The following is a 23,408-nucleotide window of genomic DNA, read 5'->3' as shown; positions in this document are numbered from 1 at the left end:
GGCCCTGGAAAAGAAAGAAGCATTCGAAATCTCAATATTCTTTCATAGCTGTGTTAGCAGCAGTCCACCTCTTTCTATTGCCGTCCACATTTTATTAATACTTTTCCAAACATAAGTGGGTATCACTGCTGTGAATAAAACATAATTCCTACAAAAGAATCCCTCATCTCTGTCAGTTCAGGTCTTAGTGTTGATCTGTGTGCTTTGCTGTTCAGCCTGTCTTTATCTATTGATTAGTGATGCCACTGGAAGAGACCTCTGCCTACCTTCTGAGTCCTTCCAGTTACAGTCTGACAAGCACTAAACATCTGAATTAATCATCTTGTGCCATGTGAAAAAAAAAAAAAAAAGCACCCTTTCCCCTTGATTCCTTTTGCCTCTTCCTGCGCTTCAGGGAGACCCCTTGCACCCTTTCAGAAATCTTTCTTAAAATTTCCCCGTGTCTATCTTCTTTTATTTCCATGGAGTTTTAACCTCACTTAGGAAGGCATTTCATTTCCAGCATGGACCAGGTGTGGCCTACTAGTGCTTCTATAAAAACAGATTCTCCTGCATCAGCCATATATCTTTCAGGTTAAAATTCATCCCCTGGTCTTTAAGTTAAGGAATTAAGTCCTTTATTAAATCCTTAAATAAATCCTTTGGGAGTAACTTAGTACTGAAATATTTCTACCTTAAGGTGGAAACCACAAGAAGTTGAATCTTTTTCCAGGGGTGCGCTGATGTTGTTGTATTTCCCTTCCTAATCAGAAGGAAGTAGGTGCCTTCCAATAATTGCCTGAGAAAATGTTATAAAGGGGAGGCATAAAAATTCCTTGGGAACAGAGGATACTTCTAAAGTAGAGGGAGCACATACCAGATGGATGAACTTCATTTGAACCATAAGGTAATCATGCTGTTGGCCCTTAAGTTAAGAAGGTCACAAATCAGTGTTTAAGTAGAAATGCATGTGGTTTGAGATGTAACATCCAGTAGAAGAAAAGTCTGTATTACTGAGTAAAGGGCAGGGCAGAATATTGCAGTATTTAAATAGGAAACGTGGAAGAACAGCTGAAGTCTGGAAAATGGGACAGAAGGATTAGAGTGGAAAGCTTCAATGAGGATATCAGTACAACAGGTATGTTAGAGACCTGATGGGACTCATGATGATATGGGACACAAAGTATTCTTGAAAGATGAGGAAACCTGCGCTGATGGAGGAAGTCTGCTCTGTGTTACAGAAAACTTTAATCATGTTAACTAAGTGTTCACAAAGGAACATGGAATCTTGGTGGATTGAAAACCAGATTTATGAAGGAAAAGTATAGTATTAGCATGTAATATTATATGATCGTATTATGAGTGTGATTATACTCATATTACATTATTTTCTAGTATACTGTTGTTATTACATAGTACTACATGACAAAATCACGGAACAGTTGTGGCTGGCAGGCACCTCTGGGTATTGTCAAGTCCAGTCCCCCTGCTCGAGGCAGGGTCAGCTGGAGCAGATTGCCCAGGGCAACAATATTAGCATTTAGTGACTGTTACCCTCAAGAGCCATTTTGTAATTGTGACCACAATGTACTTGGATTTACAACACTTTCAGGATCAAAAGAAGAAAGAAAGCCCAAAGAAACAAGTAAAACCCCCTTACAGCTATTCAATTTTACAAAGGGGAACTATATGAAGTTGAGGATGTTTATTAAGAAGGTGTTTACAAGGGCATTGAATCTCTGCACACAACTTCGGGACCAGTTAAGGGTACCATAGCAGAGGAACAAAGCAAATGCTTTCGGCTAATCGAAAAAGATTTGAGAAAGCACAGAAGGAAGGCAGCATGGATAAGCATAATTGAAAGGAACGCTATTAAAACCAAGGCAGCTTCCTTTGAACAGCTGAAGTCATGCCCAAATAGGGTGAATGGAAAGATCTGTAAACTGTAATTAAGTGCAAAAATGTAGCAAGGCAGGCCAAAAAACCCACTCCCACCCTCCCCCCCAAATCCAAATAATCCAGGAAATTATTAACTACAAACTATTAGTAAATCCTAAAACCACATCAGGAGCAGGAAGCCTGCCAGGGGATAGTTAGGGCAACTCAATGATTAAAGTCTGAAAGATAGCTAAATTACTAGTAATGCTATTAAAGAACCATTGAGAATTAGTGGATAGATACATAAACTAGATATAGTGAGGAAGAACTTTTTTACAGTGAGGAAGAACTTTTTTACAGTGAGGAAGAACTTTTACAATGGGAAATTGTGTCACACATATATTGGAGTCCTCTGAAAGAGAAATCATGTGAATAAAGGGGGTCTGGATTCAGCATATGTGGCGATGTTCAAATGACATTAAAGAATCTAAATCTAAAGGGACCTTTAAAGCAATTGAGCAGCTATTGGATAGAAGGGAAGATTCTTGTGTGAATAATCAGGAGAGAGAGGGTAGAAGCAAATGATCAATTTTTAGAATGAAAAGAGGTTGCTACCGGTGTGTTTCAGAGGTCGTTGCTGGGACTTTATTGTTCCACATAATTAAATAATCTAGAAAAGAAGGTAGAAAGTGAGGAGATAACATTTGAAGGCGATATGCAGAATACTTTGCTATTCTGCAGAATAGAAAAGACGAGGGCTGACTTTCAAGAACTGCAGAAGCACCATGTGAGTATGAATAACAGAGCAATTAAATGACACATGGAATTTAGTAGAGACAGATGCAAAATGATGCACATCAGAAGCCTCCTTGTCCAGCACTTTTTCTTTTATAAATAAGATGGGGGGGCCTCTGAGCTAACTGCTAGCTCTCAAAAATAAAAGCTCATGGTATGAAGACTTCAGCTTAATGTTCAGGAGCAGACAAAACACTCGTGTTCCTATACCACTGTGTAAATCTATAATGCACCAGCGTTTTTAACATTCTGTGCAGCACTGAGCTCCCCTGCTCAGTGGATATTACATCGGTTTAGGGTTCAAAATGACCAAGGGGTGCAACCCAGCTTCCATGGATGGAATGAGTGCGTAGGCTGGGACTCTTCAGCCTGGCAGAGAGAAGACACAGGAATGTGGCACGGAAAGGCTAAATACACATCGACTGTACTCACACTGAGTGTGGAAATAAAAGGAAACCTTTCACCTGTGGTAATGTCAGAAAGCTGTATCTTGTCTTCCAAATGCACCGCTTTTTTCTGTACAGGATCGAGGGGCCATCAAACGAAGTCAGTGGGAGCCAGATTCAGAATAAACAAAAGAAATTCTCTCTGCTAAAAACAGTTGCAAGGTGGGAGAATACTAAGGGGAAGTACCATGTAAGTTTGCCTTGTTCCAACACTTCTCTGTCAGCCCCTGTTGGAGATTGGATGCTGGCCTAGGTAGATCCTCCTTCTGAATCAGTCAACCTTCTCTTCATTTGTAGGGAGAAACAATGTTTTCCTGCTCTTTTTCAATACAACAAGTAAGGAGTACCAAAGAAACCTAGCAGGCAGCAGGTTCAAAAAGGGTGAAAGGCTGTGATTTTCATGCAGGTAGTTCTAATGTACATATGTACAGGTGTCTAATGTACACGATCTAAATGTGCAGCAAATATTTTCCATGGTACGTACTTCTGCAAAGGGACCCTTCTGTGCAAGATGTCATGGTTGCCAAAGGTTGACACGGGCAAATTCATTGAAGGAAAACCCATCAAGGGTTATTAAATCTCCAGGCAGTTCTCCTGCAGCAAATCCTTAAGCGAGAATTGTTGACAGCTGAAAGACTATTCTGGGGAAGCATCACTACATCCTTGACTTTTTATTGAACTGCTCCACAGGTGTCCTTGATTGGTCCCTGTCATAGGCAGGGTGCCAGGCAAAGTGAGCATTTTGACTGATTTTGTGTGGCCTTTCTTGGCATCTGATTTTCTCTTGCAGTGATGTGAAGAACGTGTGTGTACAGCTATAAGTTTGATCTTCCAAAACCTGGCCTTCAGCATAAAGCTTTTTTTTTTTTTTTTTAAACAGCCAACTGACAGTGGTATATTGGATACATCAGCTCTTATATTTTCATGTCTGGCACCAGAAAGAGCTTTTTCCCAGGCAAACACAAGTGACTGAGATGCAAGTCTAATTCTTATTGTATAGCTTATCATTCTGCATAATTTAAATAAGGCTGCCATTCTGCACTATCAAGAGGTCACCGCTTTCTAGCTATGGTGTCTCATGTTGCTGGTGAGCACAAGCATGGCCTGACAGTCACCCAACAGTGTGTTGATACATATTGGCCAGCTCTTCATCACTAGTTCCATTTTTTTTTCTTCCATTCAGTAGTTACATAAAGGGAAGTAAAATATTTATGTTTCTATGGCTATGAACTGCAAATATTGTGTATCGTGTCTCAAGAAACAGTCAAACATAGTTTGGATGGTATCTTTATAGATGTGGATCCTAGCTGTGGCTATGATTTCTTCTGCTGAAGCAAAGGAAGCTTTCATTTTAAAATATTGTGTTAGCTTTACTACAATTTGCCACATCAAACAGAAAAGAGCCTCTACTGCCCGTTTGCAAACTCTTGACATAGTAAAATTGTGCTTTCAGCTTTTAGCTAATTTTAGCACTTTAGTCTCGCAATGCCAGTTCTAATATGTTTCAGCAGTACAAGTCCTGGATCTGTGCACTAGAGAGATGAAAAATGAAAACCAGAAAACACCCCTAAAGTGGGGGCATGCAGTTCCCACAGCCAATTTGCTTACACTGGCAGATGTTTTCAGGATTGCCTGTCAAAGGGAAGCGGAATTTTCTAGGGCTGTATCTGGAGGGTATTGTACATAATGCTGCTGACCCTACTGAAGTACTTAAGCTTTGCAGAGATGCAAGCAGAGGGTACTTAGGCCTGGGAAGTTTGCCCGACAAAAGGGAATGGCGCTGCTGCACTGGTATGTAGAAACTACTCTATTACCTACAGAGGTTATAGTGACCACGCTTGATGATTAAAAAAGACAGACAGACATGATACAATTGTTAAATTAGAACATTTGGGTTATTTGCTAGAATTGCCTTTGATTAGTGGTGAAATGAAAGGTTTAAATTATAACATAATGATGCTAATACAATATAAGTGCTGATACAAATTTGCTAGAAGTAATTTAGCCAGCTCATAGGAATTATACTTACTATCCTACTGAATGCACTTAAGAGATGCCTATGAAATTAAAGCGTACAATAGAGCAAACGAAGTGCAAAAGACATATTAAAGGTGTTGTTCTTTGGAGCTCTCCTCGGAGTGATGTTTTTTAGAGACTGTGTCGCATAGTTCTATCAAGTCATGTTAAGATCCAAAAGGTAGATAGCTGCCTTGATTTTAAAGCATGTTAACTTTATCTTGTTTCCTCTTTACATAAGCCTGTGACTTTCTGTAATAACTTTAGCATCACAAAATAACCTGGCAAAGTTTGAGCATCTCAAACAGATGCAACGGGCCTCAGTCCCACTCCTGTCCTGTGCATGGGTACGAGTGATTGTAGCAACTAAGAAAAATTACATTTCTCAGCACTGAGAAATGCAAAAGATCAGTTTGCTGGTCAGAGACATAATTTACGCTCGTAAGAGCCTTCCTCACCCCAGCACGGTGCCACACACCCCACACGTGTGGGTCAGGGGTCCCAGCAGATTTGGGAGGGAACCTCTGGATTTGCTGGAACTCCCTCCCCATCTGCTCGGCAAGCGATGTTCTCATCGTAGGGAAATCGGTCTAACACGAGAGATTCCTGTGGCAGCAACGCTTGTCTGATGCATATAAGGGTCTCATTGTGGGAAAGCGCGAGATTTGTGTGAAAAAAGCTGTGAGATTTCATCGGAATTGGAAATGTGCTGCCAGCCTGCTGTGTGTTTTGCCTCTTGTCTATCAGCCAGGCGAGGCGTTGTTGAAACCAGTCTAGCATGTGGAAGGCAAGAGCGGGCAGAAACGCAGTAGGCAAACGCAGCCTTAACCTAGGAATCTAGAAAGCATCAGCCTTGTTGCTAGCAGGGTATGGCACGACACCGTGGAAAAGGGATGGTTACCGAAGATGTCACCAGCTGGGCAGAGTACACATCCTCATCTGCTCGGGGACACGGTTTTTATGGTGATACCACACATTCAAAACCTGACAGAGCCGCGCAGGCAGGCGTTTTGGCCGGTGTCCCCATTTTGGAGCCGCTTCTGCTTTGGAGCCACGAAAGCGTGTTAGCTGAGCTTGTAGGATGCCTGGGTAGAGGGGAGGAGGCTTCCTTCCATTCACCAAATTCACTAATTGTATAACACTTAGTCCCCTCCTGGCCTGGGAATTTGACAAATTCCTTGTCTTAAAATTAGATATACCAAAGCTTCATTTGCCTGGTTCTGTGAAAAGTCAGGCAGAGCTAATTGTGGTACAGACAGCGAGTCCTGCTGCAGCTAACTAGGGCTAGAAAAAGGACATTTTCATTGTGTCATTCTTTTTAATGAGAAGTGAAACAAGAGCTGATGCAGGAGATCCTGGGCAAGAGAAATCTTTGTTATATATAAAAAAACTTCTCTACTTTCCCCCAGTCTATTATGTGAAAAATGAGTCATATTTTTGACAGTAACAGATAAGAAAAGTTGTGGCTGAGGGACTGCAAGTACAAAGGGAGGCAGATGGACGGGTGTTGGAACATGCTGAACAAACAGCTTACTTCATTTTGTTTATTCTCTTCTAAAGCACTCAGTTGCTGGGTATCGGGAATGTTACATAAAACTAAAACCATTGTGCTAATTCTCCTCTGGTGGCACACGCCAGATTTCAAGAGAATTACAGCTTTGGTCTTGTAGCAACAACAACAAAGTGGAAGAAACATCTCTGCCAAACAAAACTGAATTAAATCGTGTTATTTCCCTTTATTTTCTTCCTGCAGCAAAAGACCCGTTAGCCTCTGCCCAGCTTGTCCTCATTGCACTGAGGACTCTGAAAGCAAAACACGAGGCAGTTTAATCAAGACGGAGTGAGTTATCTCCTGGTTTTGCTGTAAAACCCTGCGCAAGCTTGACTGACAGTCACCCCGGTTGTGTAGCCAGCCCACGTCTGGCTGCTCAGACCTTTCCAGACTGGTCCCAAGCACTAGTTGTGCTGGTGAACGAGATCATCTGGTGACCATCAACCACCAGGTTGGGTGCTGAGCTGCCCCTGGACTTGGTTCTCAGGCATGTGGGGGTGACTGCACACCCCAGTCTTCCCTTGTCTTCTGCAAAGAAACCCAGTTCGTACTTAAACACCCAAGGTAGAGGGCAAAGGTTGCATCAAACAGCTCAGCACAGCGGCTTCCCAGCGCGCAGCAGGGTGGGATGTGTGGGTGAGGGACTCCCCTATCACCGAACGATCCCCGTCCCGTAACGGCGGAGGAACCCGCTGCTGCAGAACTTCCCCCTCCCTCTCCCACCACCGCGTCCAGCCCTCCTCAAACCGTCTTGTTTTCGGTATATGCCAGTAAAGAGGATTTCGCTAAGTCATGTCACAAAAGCATGTAGTCTGTGACAAAGACGAGCTTAAACTAATTCTCATTTTCATCTGGGGGGACACTGGCTGCAAACTAATTGCAAAAGAAATATGTAATCCAAGCAATTTTCAAGGCTGCAAATTTCATTTATAAATGGACATTTTTCACAAGGTATTTATGACCCATCATAGACACTTAGATATTTTCCTAAAATTCTGAGTAAAAAACTGGGACAAAAGGTCATGTTATTTTCTTCAAAATCACATATCTAGACTATCTTTATATGGTATTTTAAAATACAGTTTAAAAACTATCAAACAGCAGACAATACCCTAAACCATTTCCCAAAGCCAGTAGAATAGAAAATGTGGCCACTGAGCTATAACCCCACCTGAGTTTTACCTGAAGAAACATCATTAAAATCCAGACCGAGGACAAAAATTTAAACTTACTGTGTCCACTGTGGCCAGTGCCTGGAGGAAGAACCTCCCACATGCTCTGGGAAAAAGGACCTCTGGCAGAGGAAAGCCGTCCGCCTTGGATGAAAAGAGCAGGGACTTGTGTCCCACACTTCTTCCCATGGCTCCCTAAATTCTGGCTGATGAAGTTTAGCCTTGATGCCCGAGTTCAACCTTTTTATCGAGCATGTTTATGTATGTATGCATTTATATTACAAATACACGTGCACACAAATGGGTTCTCTGTGAGTGCATGCATACCAGTGCATACCTGTAGCTGCACTTATACCTGTTGTATACGGACATACACACACCCCACACACATGGAGAGACCATGAAATAGCACTGGCAATACATTGGATAAGAAAGCAAAGGGACTACAGTTAAAAAAAGAAAGAAAAAGATAATTGCATGAAGATGCTGGGGTTGGGAAATGGAGCTGCAGCAAGGCATGGTGTCTGTGATGATGTTTTTGCTAAGTATTAACGATGATTACATTGACATGAAAGTGGATTTGGTGGTTGTTGGAATTTATGTGGAAGGACTTGTAGGTTGTATCTTACAGCAGTGTTTAGCCATTGAATATAAGATGTAAGGCACCTAAATATGACCATTCTAATTTTGGAGCATCGTTGTTGGTTTTTATCTAGCTGTTGGGTCAGGGACATTGTGAAAGAGTCAGCAAAAAGAAAAGAAAGGAAGCTTGTTTTGCTTCCAGTTTCTATATTTGTATGAAGGCAGAGTTCAACAGAGTAACATGGGATTCACAGGACAGTTATTATGGGGTAAACACAGACCAAAACACAGCACTGTTTGCATAGGGAACTGTAGAATTACATACATGTACCAACACATACAAATGACAAGTCTTTAGGAGACCAAATCTTAAGATAGAGATAATTAGATTCATTGCCAAATCCTTCAGACTCTACATTTTCATAATTCCCTCAATTTGCAATGCTGTAATATCTAACGCACAAACCAGAAATAAAAGAGGCTGCAGTTGCAGACTGTGCAATTATTCAAAATGCATAATGCGAGCAGAAAGTCACTTCAGCATCATGGTGGTTAGTGCTCGGTAGAGAAATGGCTGCAGAAGTAGGGAGAGATTTTGAAAGGTATGCTATGCAGCAGAGAAGATAGAATATACCTGGCATGCTGACAACCTTGCCCATATTAGAACTGAAATGCTTTTAGCTAGTTGAAGAAAAAAAAGAGAGGGGTTTTTTCCCAGTCACAGTTTCTGAGGCTGTCTTATTTAGGTTTTAATCCAAAAAGGCACTATTCTTTCCAATGGCTTCAATGGGCTTTCGATGAAGGCCTTAAAAAGTGTTTGGTGTTTTGTCCTGCTCTGGTTCAGTCTTTTCAGAGTCAAGGACTGGACCAATTATTCTCCAGGAAAAGCATTAATGCTCCCAGCCACTATCAGCTCCAGCGCTTTTGGAGACAATCAGTTCTTCCCAAGGCCCACAGCCACCTTTGGAGGGGCTGGCAAAAAACATTTCCAGTTTTAGTGCTTCACACTTAAAAAAGAACAGTTTATTTTACATTAATACAACATGAGAGGTCTTTTTCAACTCCAGCTATATACTAACATTCCTCTGCCCTCATCAGTATATTAACGAGGAACAGCAAACAATTAAGAAAGCACCACAGGCAATTAAAAAAGTTGTCATTACTAATGTTGCAAAAGAAACAGCTTGAAAACCTTCTGTGCTTTTCCCTTCTGAAAAATGCCTGTTAAAACTGCCCCTGCTTCTTCCCCCCCCCTTCATGCATGTCCTGGCTTAAGCCCAGCTGACAACAAAGGACCAGGCAGCCGCTCACTTGCTGCTCCCCACCAGTGGGATGGGGAGGAGAAAAGAGAACAAAAGGCTCGTGGGTCAAGATAAGGTCAGGGAGAGATCACTCACCAATTACCGTCATGGGCAAAACAGGCTCAACTTGGGGAAATTAATTTATTGCCAATCAAATCAGAGTAGAGTAATGGGAAGCAAAAGCAAATCTTAAACCACCTTCCCCCCAACACTCCCTTCTTCGTGGGCTCAACTCCACTCCCAAATTCTCCACCTCCCCCCCCCAGCGGCGCAGGGGGACAGGGAATGGGGGTTGGGGTCCATCCATCACACCTTGTCTCTGCCGCTCCTTCCTCCTCAGGAGGAGGACTCCGCACTCTTCCCCCGCTCCACCGTGGGTCCCTTCCGCGGGCTGCAGTCCTTGAGGAACAGACCGCTCCAGCGTGGGCTTTCCCACAGAGTCCTGGCCATCCTGGGGGGCATCTGCTCACCTCCACGGGCTGCAGGAGCATTCCCTCCTCCTTCACTGACCTCGGGATCTGGAGAGGGGTCCCTCTCACATTCCAATCCTCCTACTCCCTGCAGGTTTCCCCTCTTAAATCTGTTCTCCCACAGGTGTTACCACTTGCACTGATGGGCTCAGCCTGGGCCAGAAGCGGGTCCGAGCCAGGGAAACTTCTAGCAGCTTCTCCCAGGAGCCAGCCCTGCAACCTCTCCCCTGCTACCGAAACCCTGCCATGCAAACCCAAAACACTACAGCAGTCACTTTCATCTTCCCATCTATCCAGCCGTATGGCTGACAGCAGATGAGCTACTAACATTGGATGCTGTTTTTTTCTGCATTGCACAGAAAATGATTGTAGGCTTTGTAATTTTAGTCTCTGGAAATAGATATGTGTTAGTAGGCTAAGCTGTCGTGTTGAAGACATGCAGCGCTAAAATCTTCAACGGAGGTAATCCCTTCTGTTTGTTTGACAGATCCATTTTTACCAAAAATGTCTTGGCGTGAAAAAAGTGAAACTCTGCCACTGGAAGTTTGTGCCTGCAGACAGCAAAACATTGACTGAGCAATGGGAAAAATACGCAGACTCCTTCATCTGGCTTGCCTGGGACACTTGATGTCTCGTCAAGTCTGGGGATTCCGTGTCTCCCATCCACAGTCCCTGACGCCGTGGGGCTGCCGAGCTGGTGTGCAAATGCATCCATCCCCCGTGAGCTGGTGGGCTTGCACGAGTCCATTGGGCTGTGCACATGCATCAAGACCCAGGTGGGTTTCAGGCAGCCCTCGGCCCAAATCTGCTGAGGTGTGAAGCGGACAACCTGCCTGGTGAGACTGCAATGATGGAAGGATGCACCAGACAACGGACCGTCCCCAAACAGGAGCCCACCTGCCTTTAGGGTGACACAGTACTGCAGTCCCTGGAGCACGTAACAGCATGACATGTATTTGGGATGTCCAAGGCACCCTGTACAGGGAGTATGGGAGACAGGCTCCTTGGCTGGCATTCCCACCAGGTAGCGCTCAGCCCATGAGGACACTTGAACTAGCCTATAGGAAATGCTGAACAGGGGAAGGAGAGTCTAAATTTTTGCTTCTACCTGGCCTGGAGCGCTTATTTCAGGTCTAAAGTTTGGCTTCATCACAAATTTGGAGCCTGCGGCGGTGGCTTTGCTCGCCGCCATGGGCTGGAGTCCTCCTTCGTGGGCAGTGCCCCTGCGCAGGGCTGGAGGCGACCTGAGTTTGCGAGGAAGGGGAAGGAAACTTTTCTGTCTTGAAACTGGGCTGTCATGGAGCCAGACATGCAAAAGGGAACAGAAACGGAGGCAGGACGGAGAGTAGCTGCAGCCCAGAGGGGTGGTTTGCGCTCCGCTGCATCCTCCATCACCTACACATTTTATGGGACTCAAAATTCAGAAATAATCTAGGCTCTTAACTGTTGAATACACCATATACATGCACCATCTTGTGATGAAAGTCTGATTCTTCATGATATTCTGGGATGTCTTCTCCAGAATTACTGAAGTTTTTAATAGTAAGGAATGCAATAAACTGCCCTCGGAAGCTGAGTCATCCAGTGACTGTTTCTAAAAAATCCCAAGCAGTCACTCCAGATCTAGCTCATCAGGTGCAGGGTGAGTTGGCAGCCAACCCGTTTGTTCACAGCCAGGGTACATGCAAAATACAGTATTACTTTATAAAAGGGAGGAAACTACTCTCCAGAAAGCAGGGTGTTTAAGAAGGTGAATGTGGGAAATTACCCAGGCAACAAAGATAACTATATCATTTGGTGAAAGAGATGGTCTCAAAACACATTCAGGAAAATAAAAAGTGATCAGTGTCTAACTTTTCCGCCTGCTTCAGTCTCTGATCTCGTGTATCTGAGAACAGCCTGCCTATCAGTCCCAGAGTGATTATCTCTGCGTGCCATGTGATGGAGATGTCATCGGACTGCTGCTGCAATGCCTAAATTAGTCTCTGCCGGTTGCAGATAAGATGCAGTCCGAGTGACTGGGTCATCTCCCAAGCCAACACCAAGGCCGTAGCTGTCCTCTGGCCGTGACCTCGCTGCTCCCCACGGCATGACACGGCTCCCTCCCTAAGGGCTCTGCCCCCGAAATCTGCCCACCAAGCTGCTCGTGGGGGTCACTTCTACCCTCCTGCGGTCCATATGGGCTGGGTGAGCAGAGACCTCCCGTTTCAGGGGTCTACAGTACCTGCTTCCACGACTGAAGGGGCTTAGGGAGCTCACAGGAGCCTCTCTGCTCCAAGGCAGACCTTGGCAGATAGGCTGTTAAACAGCTGGGACGGTAACCAAAGTGGCCGGTTGCAACCACAGCTGGAAGAGGACACCTCTCCATGGGCTTAGGTGCCACGAGAGTTGGCAAAATCTAAGTTAGGCACCAGCGGTCTCAGGAGGGTCCTAATTCGCCATCACGCTGCACCTTGAAAATTCACTTGACGGGGATCTCTTTCAGGGAGCTTTTTAAGCTTACTTTGCTCTGTCAATGCAAAGGTAGCTAAATGTTCGATAACACTGCTCATGGATCTTGTGCTCACCCCGGAGACCAAAGGTGTTAGACTAGTTCCTAGCTAAGCTGGTTTTCTATGTCCTTTTTTAGCTGTGTGCTAAAAAAACCACCCACAGAGCTGCTTGCAAGATGTACATATCTCCTCTGTGGGCACGGGGATTCATGACCCCTCATGGGGAGCACGCCCAGAGGACTATTTTGCTTGTTCTCAAGCCACTTGTGCAACCAGAGTTAAGAGCGATAAACGAGAATCAGGCACAAATGGCCAATGGAGGAGAGATTACGATCATTATCCGAAGCACTTTGGGGCGTAGATGACTGTAAATGTGGGTGGTGAGAAAGTTTTTTGGGAGACTCCGCATCTGCTGAGCTGTGGGAAACAGTCGTGTGTGGTCTCCTAACCTGCTGCCGATATGAACTACAACACAGCAGCCAGAAAGCACTTCAATGCGTCCAGTCCACTTGCATATGCTAACAGCACAGGAGAGGAATAACCAAGTTGTTATACCTATAGTATGTATAGATACCTATTTCACAACTGCAGTGGGCACAGAGCACCCATCTGTGCAGTTAACTCCACCGAGAAGTGGTAAAGCGTTAAGGGGCAGTAAGGCATTCCCTGCAGCCACTTGCCTATGGCCTAACAGAGCTATGTATTCTGTTCCCATCAAAATTCAAGGAAAATTAGTCCGTCAGCTCTGTAAACTCAGCCTCAAACTATGAACTGAATGAGATTACACACCAGTTCATAGCAGGCTGCTTACAATTTTGTTTTTCCTGTGATTTCTGCATGAAAAGCCTAGGAAATAAGCCCAGCCCAGTCCACTCCATAATTCCAAGAACTACATCTCTAATGATCCATGTGAAGTTTATACAGGGATCTCCTCTAATATTCTGAGCAACCCTGATTATTGAAAGTGTATATATAGAAGTGTGGACTCAAATACAGAAATCCAGAAAGCTTCCCAACATGTCACGTAGCTGCAGAGCCTCTTTCATTGGGTGAAAGTTATGAAAGATTGCCATGTGATTGCTAGCACCACTCCTTGAGCTGAGAACATTTCTCTTTTAAGAAGATGTAAGATCTCTTAATCAGGATTTACTTCCCTTTCCTGCTGCTCATTGCTTTTCCGTGGCTTCTGCATAAATAGCACTTGGGTTTTGCATCAAGCTTTTGTGTTTTTCCTGTCCACTAACAAAGCTGAAAGTTGTGAGCAACAGCAAGCAGAAGAAGTAAATACTGAACACACCAGAAGGCACACGAGCTGAGGTAAGACAAGATTTTCTGCTTTTTCTGAATTAGATAAACATGATTGCAAGGATTAAAATACAACCACTTATAGTTCTTATTACTCTCAGTAAGATTTTTATTTGCCAGAAGCTGTGATCGTTGACTAAACTTCTCTATGACAAAGCTGGTCTTGAGAAATTTTTTTGGCAGAAAAAAGTCTGGATTTATGCAACTACGAACGTTTGCCAGATGGAATATAACAATCAAGTTGTGGATCTGATTAAGTGAGTCTCGTTTTTTAACTAGATGAAAAATATATATTTGGTTTATGGCAAAGTTTTAAAATAAAAGTTGTTAAATGTCAGACTCTCGATATTTTTTTTTCATTATTGTGCATGTAGAAAGGTTAATAAAATGCCATGTTTTGATGAATTTAGTGTTAATTCTAAATATCACATTCTGTTGCATTTACTCTTGGTAATGCTGCTCCTGAAACACAAAGCGAAGGCTGGAAAGAAAGCCAATGGGAACTTTAAAAAACCATGAGAACTTCTGTTTTTCTCAGAAGTGCAGTGGCAAACGCAAGTGATCTCCTATATAGCAGCGATATCATAACTGCCTTCCTATTTGGGTAATGAACATGAGACTGTGGTGTCTGGGGTCCTCTTCAGGCAAAGGGTTATTGTGATAGATGCAGAGAGTATCTCTTTTTCCTGGCATACAAGAGGATCTATGTATTTATCACTTAACACGGCAAAGAATTACATTTTGAATGAACAGCCTGATTCCCCTATTTAACTTTGCATATGCAGAACACCTTATTAAAAATAGGTTCTTTGGTAGTTCCTCATGTTATAGCGAAGGCAGTGTTTCAGAGCAGGAGATCTGAGATCAGCAGTTTGGAAAGAGAGACTTTCGTGTCTCCACCTTTGGAGACAGTGGAGGTTTCATGTTTACACCTTTAGCAGCAGCAGCACCCCTCCACCACACCTCTTCAGAAGGAGCGTCCTTCCATCCAGGCATGGCGTGGAAATCGATCCCCTTGTCTGCTGAGATGCTGGATGACTTGATCGACTGCCCTCCACTAGAACTGGGGGTAGCCCGGGGCTCCTGACTACTGCCACTTTCCCAGTAATAGCTTTTTGACATCCAGGGTGGAATCTCTGTATTAGTATCACTACAGGCATTGGTCTCACTTCACCAGCAGGAATTAGGGGTAACACGGTGAAGTCAACCGTGGTTGTCACACTGCCGGGAACTAGGAGCAAACTGTGACTGTAAGAGATGTGCTGGCAGCTCGGACCGACGTCCATCTAGCCCAGTGTTCAGTCTCTCATGGTAGCAGCAGGAGAGGCTCGTTAGAGACAACGTGAGAGCCTGATCACCTTCCAGAGTGCTTTCCCCTTGCATTTCCCCAGCTTCCTGACTGCTCTCCATGGGCACTGGGCAGTCCGCTGCTGAGCACCCCAAGTCCCAGTACTATGGGGATGCGTGGAGATTTTATACAAGGTGATGCCCTACTTTGTTCTCCATAGCCTTCTTGATGATGCCCCTCATTTTGCTGACATTTTTGGTTGCTTCTGCTGCTGCAGCCAGTGCAGAAATGACTTCAGTAAATGGCCAATGATGCCAAAGCGAAATCTCCTTTCCTGAATGTAACAGCCAGTTTCAAGATCACACCATGCAGGCATGGCTTAGATTATTTTTCCCAGAATGCAACACCTTACATTAAAATACACTGAAGCTTATCTGCCACCCTTTTGGCGTGGCATCTGCCAACCCGGATAAATGTCTTCTCCAGGTTAGTGGTAAAGATATTGAATAAATCTGGTCTGAGTACCAAACCCTAGAGGACCCCATTGCTGATTCATTAAGCCCCACACTTTGCTTCTTACCCTTCAGCCAGCGTTCAGCCCACAAAAGGACATGCCTTCCAGCTCTCTAGCAACTTAGTTCCTTAAGAAACGCTTGGAGCAGAGCTTTGCCAAAGGCTTTGACAAATGCAACTGTATAAATACATACATGTCCATATATGCATATAAAGTGACCACTGGAGCCCCTTCATCCATCATCCTCACAGCCCTTCAGCGGGTGAGTGGGGCAGGATCTCCCTTTTCAGAAGACGTGCTGACTCTTTCTCGACAGACTGGCGTTTCAATGACCTCAGTGCCTTCGTTCTTCATTACAACCCACCCCCCCAAAATGGACCAGAGGCGGAAATCGGTCTCTGCGGTGGGTAGCTCCCAGCACTGAGACAACTGATTTGTGGCCCTTGAGCTGCCCTCTCAAGCCCTTCTTGTAGACGAGAGCTGTACTGGTGGCATGCCAGTCCCCTGGCATGGCGCCTGATTGTAATGGTGGGTTACGTGCCTTGGCAGTCTCACCATTGAGCTCCTTTAGGATATTCGTAGGAATGCCATCTGGTCCTCATTACTTATTGGCCTCTCACTTACCTGGCCGGTTTAATATTTCCTGTGCACGTCGTTGCGCAGAGCTGGCTCCTCTGACCTGTTTGCAGCATCAGGCGTGAAAATACCCCAACATCTATGGTGGAGAAGAGTGAATTCACTGAGTTTCTCTGCTATGATCTTGCTCTCCCTAGGAGATCTTTTGCCACCAAGCAACCCTGACAGTTCCCTAGCAGTCTTTCATCTTTCAGTGGGTTTACAAGGCTTACTGTCAGCCTGAGCATCCTTTACCAGGTGCTCTTCACTTTTTTTTTAAATGCTCTTATTTTCCTCTCCATATTTGATCTGCCATGATACAGGCTTTCCTGTTCTCCCCATTCAGACAAGCCTTTTGCTTTCTAAATGGTGACTTTTTTCCCATAATAGTCTTGCTAACTATTCTACTGATAGACATCAGGCTCAATATTTATTAAAATGTCTATTTCTTTTGGAATGTAGGCTTCTAACACAGCTTTTGTTGAATTTTCTGTTTGTTTTTTTAAACAGCCCCCAAAATTATGTAGGATTCTTCCTTCTGGGACTGCTTCTCTGTCCCACAACACTGCCCAACCTAGCTCTACTGTGATTGCCACTGCAGGGCTCCCTCCACCAAAACCTGCTTGAACTAGGACCTGTGCAGCGCTAAAGACCAAATGTAGAATAGCATCTTGGGTTGTGGATTTGTTTGCAGGACTAATTATTCTAGGAATCAGGCATTTGTTGCATATGGACACTACATCTTGTTCTGCTGCATCATCGCATCTTTATAAAGGCACCCAAAATCTCCTGCTATTGCTACCTGCTTTCAGCTTCCTACTCTCACTTAACATTTTCTGATGACCGTCATTATCACAATGAGGAGTTTGGTAGCGCATTCCTAGTACTATATTTTTATTATTAGAGAATGGGATGTCTGCCTACAAGAACTCTGTAGTGTTTCTCTTCAGCCATAATATTTTTATGCTATTGCAAGTTATATAGTCCTTCATGTACAGTGCCACTCCTCCACCTGTGCATCCTACACTGACCATAAAGCTGGTAGCAGGGCAACACAGGCAAGTCCTGCAGGTCTCTGAGCCTGCCCTTGCACCAGGGTTGCTGTCTCATGCCAAGCCTGCCAGCTCCTCTGTCTCATTTTTGGCTTTGAGCATTGGTGCAGAATTACATGTGAGGTTTGCTTTTGAGCAGTCACTCAAGATAGCACGTGACAGCCAACTGGATTTGTGGGCGGTTGGATTTGCCTTCCCTCGTTATTGCAGTTGGGCTTTATTTCCCTCCTGTCCTTGTCAGAGGTGTGCTGGATGTGTGTTCACTGCCCTCCCAGGTCTCATCACTCCAGCCCACTTGCTCTCCCATGCCCAGCAGCTCCCCTCTTGCTTCTAATTAAACACTCCTCTGCAAACCTTTCAGTCTGTGGGGCCAGCAGCCTGGATCCACTCTGGGTACGGTGCAGTCTCTCATTGCTGCCTTGCTTGCCTCTATCCCAAAAGATCCCTCTGTTCCTTACGTACCTAAATTTCTCCTCTCTGCTGCCTCATCCATGCAATGAAACACTGGGTCTGACCTGAGCTTCTCTCTTACCTCGTAGCTGAGCCCTGAAGAAAGATCCCACCTTCATCTCTGGTGCGCCCCCTCCCCCCCCCCAGTTTACATACTGGGCGTGATGTCACACGGTATGGAATACCCCTTTTTTGCCAGTTTGGGTCACTGCCCTGGCTGTGTCCCCTCCCAACTCCTTGTGCCCCTCCAGCCTTCTTGCTGGCTGGGCATGAGAAGCTGAAAAATCCTTGACTTAGTCTAAAAACTACTTGGCAACAACTGAAAACATCAGTATTATCAACATTCTTCTCATACTGAACCCAAAACACAGCACTGTACCAGCTACTAAGATGACAATTAATTCTATCCCAGATGAAATCAGGACAGCACTTTACAGGGTAGCCCCTACTCTGCTGCTAGACTGCATCCCGAGCTTATAATACGATGGTTTGGGGGCACTTTTATTAGTTTAGTATCTCCTCCAATTAAACAAATCTCCTCTTACTTTTGCTCTATCGGTTCCCCACCTGGCTAGCACACCCATCTGTGTGTTAAGGGTGTTAGTTTCACCTTAGACAAGGAATGGGTTTCTGTTACCCCCTTACCTTAAATCACACTCAAGCCAGGCTAGGATAAAAGGTAAAATATTTCTTCATAATGAATATATGTAATTTATAATGAAAGGTAAATATTTCTTCATAAAATCCATACTAATCAAGCTGTAAATAAGACTTCACAGACGTGAAGAAAAGACAAAACCCCACCCAAACTCTACATCTAATCTACTTACACAGCAGTTATTTCAGAAAAGCCTTCCTTTTTCTTCCTCAGCTGACGTGCTCTCTCTCTCCTGCCAGGGTGACTGTCAGAGCCTTGGGACATGTGTCAGCTGCTTCTACTTGATAGCTTCTATCAGGGAAACTCATATATACAAAAAAAATCTCCTGCTAGAGGGTTTCCATCAGAGAAGCCTTGCAGTACCACTTAAGAGAGATTCCCGTTCCAGATTGTCCCTTTCTCTCCCTCTTCTTTTTTCAGAGGGCTGTTAGATCTTACCACCAATCCCCCTGCTTTTGGGGGACCCTATAGGTCCAGTCTCTCACCCAAAACCCAAACCTGACCCAGGAGACTGTCTGGACACTCTTGCTGAAAACAAAGTTTATTGCCTGTCCTTAGATATGTCATTCTTTCTGTTTATCTAGGAGCCATCTCCTAGCCTTAAGCTGGCTAGTAAACAGCTCTTGCCTTCAGGGAGGGGTAAAATTCTCCCCTTCTCCTCTGTGGTTGCTTGAGGTAGTCTTGTGTGAAATATATCTTTCACTGCACCTTCGTTTCTACATTGATCTGTGTGTTAAAACACAACTAATAGGAGCATCTACATATCACAGTTGCACGGGTCATTCCTGGTCCTCACCGTGGTGGTTAACAGCTTTCAGCTGACTGGTCTCCAGCCTCTTTCTCTCAGACATCCCATAACAGCTTGAAAGTTTTGTTTAGATCATTTGGAGAGGAGTCTGAGTACTGGCTTTCTTGCCAGGTCCAAGGATGCTGAATTTTCTCAATTGCATATGCACATCTAGTTTCCTAAAGGTCTTTAGCTAGAAAGACAAATGAGGAGCACGAAACAGCTTTAATGGTAGTTGTTAGCTAGATAAACTCATATGAAGAGCCTGAGCAAAGTGCCTCAGCCTCTGTGCTTGTAGTGCTCTCCCTAGGGTGCAGGGACCCAAGGGCTTTTCATCAACTGAATTTTTATTGCCCTAATCCCATCCCTCAGCAGTGTCTGGCCACAAGCCATCACTCGTTGTGCTCAGCAGGGCTTTGAATTTTTCCTCGCTCCAAGTTCTTCGTCCTCATTTGACTCAGCTAACTCGTAGGTTTCGCACACAACAGAAATGCTTCAACAGGTGACAGATCTCTTAACTGATACTTTCTTGTGTTTGGGGGTTTCTAAAGGCAAGGATGCTTGGACCATAGGAAAAAACAGTCAAAAGAGCTCTTCCCTTTGCAGTACCTCGGGCTGCAAAATGGGGAGATAAGATTCAATCAGGAGAAAAGCTGGTCCTTGATCCCACACAGAAAACATGTACGTCAGATAATCACTTTGTACAGAAAACCAAAACCATTCAAAACTCCTCTGATTGCAAAAGGTTTGTTCTTAGGAAGTGTACCTTGTGTCTCCCCTCCATGAGGAAAGAGGAGCTCAAATGAGGAGGAGATTTCCTTCAGGAGCACGTGTTTACTGAGTCTGGGGCTTTGCATTTCCCAACATCCAGTATGCCCACTTCCAGTCTTCAGCGCTCCTCAGCTCAATAGACACTATCATCTTTATTTTGGGGAGGGATAATTTCAGGCACTGCAGGAATGTGTTTGAGGTTGGTGTGAGTGCATGTCCCCTCTCCCCAAGCCGCCACGCTCCCATCTCGTGACAGGGGGTAAATCCTGCTCCTTGGAGCCCAGCCCCGGGGTGGCACTTCCCACGCTCCTTGTCGCAGCGGGGTCGGATAAAAGGTGACAGCTGGGGCACATCTGGTTGCTATATTAAGGGATCCAGATGGACTCTGAGACACTGCCCTGAAGAAGCAGCCCACAGGCTTCTCTGAACACAGCTCAGGCTCCCACACCATGACTTGAGTTTGCAAATTAGCTCCTGTTTACAGCACACTGGGAATACTGCGCTGGGTAAGTGGGAGTCCAGAGCACCCAAATCTAGAGCCCACTTTTCCCCTAGGGAGACTCCGCCTCTGCAAATAAATTAATTTCAAATTGTGAAGCCAGTGAGGTCCACAATAAGAGATACAATGGAGTTGTCTACTATCAACCCGTTATCACTCTCACTGGGGTAAATTAAAAGCTTCTTTTTCATGCATCTAGAAATGCCATGTAGTTTCGGGCTTTAGGCTAAAATTTTCCGTGTTCCATCTCTAGAGTACGTTGGCAGATGCAGAGAGGGAATTGTTCCCACTATTAAACAAGCAACAATCCTGAAACCTTCCTTTCAAAATACTACAAAGCTGCAGTTCAGCTGAGAGAAGAAATCCAGAGTTCAGCAAGGAAAGAGACTCTAATGAGAAAAAAAAAATATTATTTAGAGTGTTTTAGTGATACGTGGTTTTGATTTGCTTGAATTAGAGCCTCATAGGAGGAAAAATGCCACTCTCTGTGAACACAGCCCATTTCCTCACAGGCCATTTTCTTTAGGGCTGCGAACGTGGGCTGCCCTGGAGCTGCAGTGTGTGTAGATGACCGTCTGGTGCAGAGCAGTTGAGCACAAAAGAGGTTGAGAAAGTGGTAAATGAAGCAAATGCCCTGCAAAAAACAGGGGCAGAAAGCCATCAGCAACTTACAAGAAAGAAGAAATGCAGTGTAAGGAGGAGGGAGTTAAAAAAGGAAGTACGTAACTAGCACAGTATTTACGCAGTGTCTAAGGTCAAAATGTCCTGAATTTATACATTCTGATGTATACCAATATGCCTCTGGTATTGCTTGGGAAAGTTCAGTGACATGCTGCCAACAACATACCAGAAACATTTCACTAGTTCCAAAAGGCAAATTCAGTTCTTCTGGCTTTTCATCCTAATTTGAAATGCAGACTTAGCAGTGGACTGTGATTTCTTCTCTGATCAGGTTTTGATGTTTCCATGGTAGGTAACTGGGGACTCAGAACCTCCCTGCTACAAAATGGCTGACAGCAAGTTGGCTTGTTTTGCACAGAGAAGATGAGAGAATTGCCATTAAAACGCACACATAGCCCTCACCTTTAAAAGGCAGCACTTCCACAGGGGAAGACAACGACCAGCTGCTGTAATACTGAACCTGTTTAGAGACGACTTGGGGCTTTACGCCTTGAGATGTGTACTTACTGGGACACCATAAGTAAATACTCATTAATGAACCTTTATTTTCCATTGCCCTCTGCATCTTGCAATTTCCGCCCCCAGCGAAATAGCCGCGAATAGCTGAAGTCCCTGCCCAGCCTGTAACCCAGCACTCACACCACTTCTTTTTTACTTTGGCAGAAAGACAGAGAGCCTGGCTCTAGACCATGAATATTTCTGAGATGGCAGTAGACAACAACTACACGAACAGCTCCTTCAACTGTACCATTGACAGCTTCAAGCAAGTCATTTATCCCACCATGTATCTCTTTATCTTCTTCCTGGGTGCTGTTGGAAATAGCCTCTCCATTTATGTTTTCTTCCAGCCTTCGCAGAGGAAAACCTCGGTAAACATTTACATGCAGAACCTGGCTGTTTCGGACCTCATGTTTGTGAGCACTTTGCCCTTTCGGGCCACATATTTCCTGTTGGGATCACGTTGGATATTCGGTGATATCGTCTGCAGGATCATGACTTACACCTTGTACGTGAACATGTACTGCAGCATTTATTTTCTCACCGTGCTCAGCGTGGTTCGTTTCATAGCCATCGTCTACCCGTTCAAGCACTGGAAAGTAACCAACATGAAGTATGCCAGGATAACGTGCGCAGCCATATGGGTCTTCGTGCTGGCAGCCTCCAGCCCACTGTTAAGCAAGGGGATCGCTGGGTACAGCAACCCAGCCAAGTGCTTGGACCTCCACCCCTCCAGCACGCACAGGCTCCTCATGATGAACAGCTTTGTCCTCATCGTGGGCTTCATTCTGCCGTTCTGCACAATTATTGTCTGCTACGTCTTTGCAATCAAAGCGTTGCTCAAGTCCAAGAGTCCACAGCGCAAGAAGGCGGTCTGTCACAAGAAGGCTCTGTCAACCATCATCATCACTCTCATCCTCTTCCTCCTCTGTTTCCTGCCGTATCACGTACTGCGAACGGTCCACCTGATGCGCGGCGGCTGCAGCCCGGCCAACCTGCCCGTGCACAAAGCGCTGGTGGTCACGCTCTGCCTCGCTGCCATGAACAGCTGCCTCGATCCCATCCTCTATTACTTCGCCGCCGAAAATTTCAAAGCGAGAATCAGGAGTTTGTACCGCAGGTAGCTGGTGCAGAATTGCAAAATGATATATATACGGTCCCGATGGGGCATGTGGACTGGGTCCATCCTATTCAACGGCAGAGGCTGCGTGGTGCTAGCCAGCCTGCAGCCACGCTGCTCAGTGCCAGGCGTCTCTGGAGCAAAAGTGTCTTGGAGAGAGCTCGTTGGGGATGGCCAAAACCAAGGCAGGACGATCACAGGTCAGGTGCCTGCGTCTGATCCCTCGTCCCCTTCTATTTAGCAGTGGAGATATACCTCTGGTGTTCACCTTCCCCAAGGCGAGGGACTGAAAGGGATTTACCTTGCTACTAGAGTCCATTTATTTAATTTCCCAGTGCTCAGCCAGTGACTTGAAGGGAAACCGCTCACCCGACCACCTCAGCGTGTGTGCCCGACCCTCTCCGTGCTCCGTCTCCCTGCGTGTGCGGAGGTGCGTGGTTCAGACACCCAACAGACTCATAGCGCACTGTCAGTTCCTTTCGCAAGC

The 23,408-nt window shown here is 45.0% G+C and overlaps 1 protein-coding gene across 1 annotated transcript; it reads left to right on the top strand.

The window, feature by feature from the left end:
* Positions 1-13,926: 13,926 nt before the first annotated feature.
* On the top strand, positions 13,927-22,925 carry CYSLTR2 (cysteinyl leukotriene receptor 2). Its single transcript, XM_010583439.1, has 2 exons — positions 13,927-14,000; positions 21,967-22,925. Exon 2 carries the CDS (start codon positions 21,993-21,995, stop codon positions 22,923-22,925), a length of 933 nt encoding a protein of 310 aa, XP_010581741.1. The 5' UTR covers positions 13,927-14,000; positions 21,967-21,992.
* Positions 22,926-23,408: the final 483 nt, after the last annotated feature.

Source organism: Haliaeetus leucocephalus, unplaced genomic scaffold (genome assembly GCF_000737465.1).
Source record: "Haliaeetus leucocephalus isolate CR32 unplaced genomic scaffold, Haliaeetus_leucocephalus-4.0 Scaffold897, whole genome shotgun sequence".
Taxonomy (NCBI): Eukaryota; Metazoa; Chordata; class Aves; order Accipitriformes; family Accipitridae; genus Haliaeetus; species Haliaeetus leucocephalus.
This window is presented reverse-complemented; position numbering and strand designations above follow the sequence as displayed.